At 32.8% G+C, this 5,123-nt stretch overlaps 1 protein-coding gene across 1 annotated transcript; it reads left to right on the plus strand.

The window, feature by feature from the left end:
* LOC104708403 (cytosolic sulfotransferase 15-like) lies at window positions 3,661-5,117 on the plus strand. Its single transcript, XM_010424965.2, has one exon. The coding sequence runs from the start codon at window positions 3,829-3,831 to the stop codon at window positions 5,095-5,097; it is 1,269 nt and encodes a 422-aa protein (XP_010423267.1). The 5' UTR covers window positions 3,661-3,828; the 3' UTR covers window positions 5,098-5,117.

Below are 5,123 nucleotides of genomic sequence, written 5' to 3' on the forward strand. Positions count from 1 at the left end.
TTTTTTTTTTTTTTTTTGAAGAGGCATAATCAAAAGATACGTTGCTTTCACCATTAAAGTGGACCGCAGGTCACTCAATTTGTTAAAAAAAGAAAAGACAGATAAAAAGTCACTCACATTGTTTTTCTATATTTATCAGTCGACACTTTTATTTTATTTTTGGATGCTTTGTCGACTTAATAAAGGGAAATAATACAAAATAGGATAAAGAAAGCAAATTAACGTAGGCTCTACTTTGCCTAAATGCATCCGATACCGAGACTGCGCCTTTTACGGCATGTCGATATATATCATCTTCGGTTCCATATATTGTTGATTACCTATTTAACTTTTTTGTTTTGAACAATGAACATACCATTTAACGGCATGTCGATATACATGACAAATAGAGCAATAGTTATATAGTAGTATTATATATTTAAAAGAATTTTTTTTATTACGTAATAAAAAAGTCGAACGAGACCATGACATCATGTTTCTTCTAAATTCTAATTATACAATTGTACTTCACTACTCACTAGTATAAAAAGAAATTGGAAACGCATGTAGCGGTATAAATTAACAGGGTGTAATATCTTATAACAAATCAGAATTTGTAAATTTTTAGAAGAATATTTTAGTACACTGAGACCTCTATATATTTTCAGACTTAATAATTTTTTTAATGATATATATCTTAGTTACTAGATAAATTATTTATTAATTTTAAAGTATATGTTGTACTATAATTTAGTATGGTAGGATGACTCAACAAGAATATGATGCGTTAGGAGTCAGGACAATCTTATCCGGATAATATTGATACTTGGGGATACTATTAAGTATAAATAGTTTAATACAATTATATCAGTTTAGAAAAGTATTGTTTGGTAAGAGGCAATCAGACAATAGTAAGTTAACTTTAAATTGCAATTTTCGTTTCAAGGATGCAATATCAAAAACATTTAAAATTCAAATACTAATATGTATCAAAAAAGGAAAACTAAGTTTTTATGAGTTTTTGGATGTGGGGAGAGCAGCAGAAGACTAATTTAACATGCTACGCCCAAAAGTCTCGTGACATTTTGGAATCCAAAGTCTTTTTCCAAAATGATAATTTAATTGTTCAAAACTTAAATGATATCCCGATAAATACTGAATATTTAATATTATTGAACTAACTTAAACTAGGATAATATATAAGCATAAAGCATGAAAAAGTATTATGTGAAACTAGGATAATATATAAGCATAAAGCTTGTATGAACTCCATGCGCGGATGTGTGGAAGTGAACGTGGTACCACGTGGGTATGGAGTGGTTATTTCATAAATAGGGGACTATGGGGGAGTGTGCTTTGAAAGCCTAGAAGAGTTTTATTCTTCTTTTGAGAACCTTCAAAGAAGAAACTAAGAACAGATCGATCAGTATTGTTATTCTTCTTTTGTGAATCTTCAACTCCAAACTGAGAATCTTTTTAAAGTGAAATCACAACCATCAAAGACATAATATAGTAATATACTATCATTTTCTGAAGAAATTGTTTACTTAATTAACAAGATAAGATTAAAGCTGTAGAATACAAAGACAAATTTATATAATCATAGATGCTAATTAATTTTTATATACCTTCTTAGTTTCATTTTGATCACCTTCAAATTTACCACCAACAAAATCCAATCTAGTGTCGGTTTAACTATGAGGGCGGACAGTACGACCGCCCGGATACATAAATTAAAAGGAAGGGCGGATACATAAATTAAAAGGACATACATGTATAAGAAAAGAGATACAAAAAAAATTTGTAAGTTAAAGAAGCTAAAAAAACTTTATAAGTTAAAAGGGCAAAACAAAATTGTAAGCTAGAAAGATACACAAAAATAAAATTATATGAACCAAAAAAATCTAAAAAAAAATTTAGAAAGTTTTTCTGTAGGTTAAAAAACATTTTTTTTTTCTTGGGCATGTAATATATTTGAACCGGCAGTGATCCAATCCATAAAATTATTTCGACCAAATATATATTTATATACTTTGGTATCTGCCTCTTGTTTTTCTTTTACTTCACAATCGCTAAATTTAGACCAAAACAATTGGAGATGAAAAACTTCATAAACGAAGAACCTTCTTCTTCTTCTCCTTTTTTTTTTTAATTTCTCTGGAAAAGAACTTTCGTACGTATGTCGTCGATAGCCCACAAACATACAGATATCATGTTGAAAGGATAAATACAAAATCACATAAAGTCTTGTTCAAGTGGTTATATACTATATTCAATTATTCATCGTTATAGACAAATCTTGAGAAGCACGGTTACACTGTGTTAACTAGTGCTTTCCATTATATTATTAACAATTTGAAAATCTATATTTATTATTTTGTATTGTAGCTATAATTGGTCCGTCCATTTCAGGGGATTTACTTTATCTCTTGTCCAAAAATGGATTATTCTTCAGTCGACAACTTGAGCTTGATGGACATAGGTTGATAACTAGAATGATACAAATTGACTTAACTGCTTGTGCTCCTCCTGGTAACACGTATTCATCTTTCAGGTCTAAATGATTTTTTCGCCGAAAGCTCGAAGTGGACATATACATACTGACATACACGATTACGAGCTGTGTAATTACCAAAAGATAAAAAAATCAAAGATGAGATAGTATAATTAATTCATACAAAATACATCAATGAGCTTGTATATGAATCCAAATGTAATAATCATTCAATTTATAAATATATATTTACAATATTGCAGTTCATGGTAGTTTTGTCGTCGGTGTCATAATTCAGATTGAAACACAGCACTGAATATACAACTGTTTGTTGTAAAATTGAATTAAGGTACTTTAAACATTATAAAAGTATAGAGGACGTTAAAGAAAAAAAAAATCATGTTTTACTTTATCATGTGATTAGGTGTGATCGTAAGAGATAACTTGTTATCTATTATGAAAAGATACACTAATTAGAAGATTGTATAAGAATTCAGAATTCAAGATTATCCAATTTCCGACCAAAATATGTTTTAATATATACTATTTACATATTTTGTGGTGTCTAACTCAAATAAGATATATAAATATATATTTCCAATTATCGCTTGATAAAGTTTGGAAGTTTCTGTTGTTGATATAAAATGACAATATATATATATATATATATTTCTAAAAACAATATATATTTATAGAAAGTTTTGTTTTGAATAAATTTATAGAAAGTTTTTTAATCAGTTTTACAGAAAATGAGTTAAATGTTTGACGTTTTAACAAATAGGAATTTTAATGAAATAGGAATTCGGGTAATTTTTTATCTCAATATAGTTGAAACTTTTAAACCTTTTTAAACTATTTTTGATAGATCACAAAACGTCAATTAAAAGGTTTAAAAAGGATTATTCTTATTCGGGTAAGTTTTGGTAACGTACAATTACTATTTTTTTTGTCAACGAGTAAAATATACCGCGCTTGTAAACTCTAAAAGGTTACTATTAAACAAAACGATGCGTGTTGATATGTAAAAGAAAGTAAGAAACAACGACTCACGTATATGAGTATTTTCCTTGAAAAGATATGTGACTTTTCCTTTTAAGTTTTAACAAAAAAATATTGGAAAGTTGAGTTCTGCCGACAATTAATGGACCAGAAACAAATGAAAAAGCAGCAAACCAAACCTTACACTTACTCCAAAGGAGAGTTAGTACAGACAATGACACGACTTGACTACTTAACAAAGACAAAGAAAAAAAAAACTAAAAAGATTTCGAGTGAGAGTAGTAAATATGGAGTGGGGCAAATAATATATTCGCACACGCCGTTTATTTTTCCCACGTGCGTGATAATAACAACTGATGAAGCCTACTGCTCCTCTCTTCTCTTCTCTCTTCTCTTCTTCTATCAAAGGCATCTCTCTCTCATGCATTTTGCGTTATTATATAAACAGCCAACTTCCTCACGAAATCTTACACCAAAACACACAAAGCTTCCATTTATTAAGAGATACATATTTAATATATATTCATCACAAGGAGAAAGAAACAATGGCAACTTCAAGCGTGAAGACGATTCCAATGGCGATCCCAAGCTTCTCCATGTGCCACAAGCTCGAGCTTCTCAAGGAAACCAAAAGACCCGACCCGAAACACGGAGGAGATGATGAAGCGCTAAGCTACGAGTTCCAAGAGATGTTGGACTCTCTTCCAAAGGAGAGGGGATGGAGAACTCGTTACCTTTACCTGTTCCAAGGGTTTTGGTGCCAAGCCAAGGAGATTCAAGCTATCATGTCCTTCCAAAAACATTTCCGGTCCCTTCCTAACGACGTCGTTCTCGCTACCATACCTAAATCCGGTACTACCTGGTTAAAAGCTTTAACATTTACCATCCTTAACCGTCACCGGTTTGATCCGGTTTCCTCAACCACCAACCACCCTCTTCTCACATCCAACCCTCATGACCTCGTACCTTTCTTCGAGTACAAGCTTTACGCGAACGGAGCTGTTCCCGATCTTTCGGGTCTGGCTAGACCCAGAACATTCGCAACCCACGTCCCTTTCGGTTCCCTCAAGGATTCGATCGAGGAACCTGGTGTGAAGGTCGTGTACTTGTGCCGGAACCCGTTTGACACATTCATCTCCTCGTGGCATTTTATCAACAACATCAAATCCGAGTCAGTGAGCCCAGTCTCGTTAGATGAAGGGTTTGATCTGTACTGCCAAGGAGTGATCGGGTTTGGCCCGTTCTGGGAACACATGTTGGGGTACTATAGAGAGAGCTTAAAGAGACCAGAGAAAGTGTTCTTTCTAAAATACGAGGATCTCAAAGAAGACATCGAGACCAACTTGAAGAAGCTTGGAAGTTTCTTGGGACTTCCTTTCACCAAAGAAGATGAACGAAAGGGAGTTGTGAAGGCTATCGCTGACCTATGTAGCTTCGAGAATCTGAAGAAGTTGGAAGTGAACAAGTCAAAGAAATCGATCAAGAACTTTGAGAACCGATTCTTGTTTAGGAAAGGAGAAGTGAGTGATTGGGTTAACTATTTGTCGCCTTCACAAGTGGAAAGATTGTCAGCCTTGGTGGATGACAAGTTAGGTGGATCTGGTCTCACATTCAGGTTTAGCTAAATCGAAGGCCACGTGCCACATCTATA

The sequence above is a fragment of the Camelina sativa genome, chromosome 8 (genome assembly GCF_000633955.1).
Source record: "Camelina sativa cultivar DH55 chromosome 8, Cs, whole genome shotgun sequence".
Classification (NCBI taxonomy): Eukaryota; Viridiplantae; Streptophyta; class Magnoliopsida; order Brassicales; family Brassicaceae; genus Camelina; species Camelina sativa.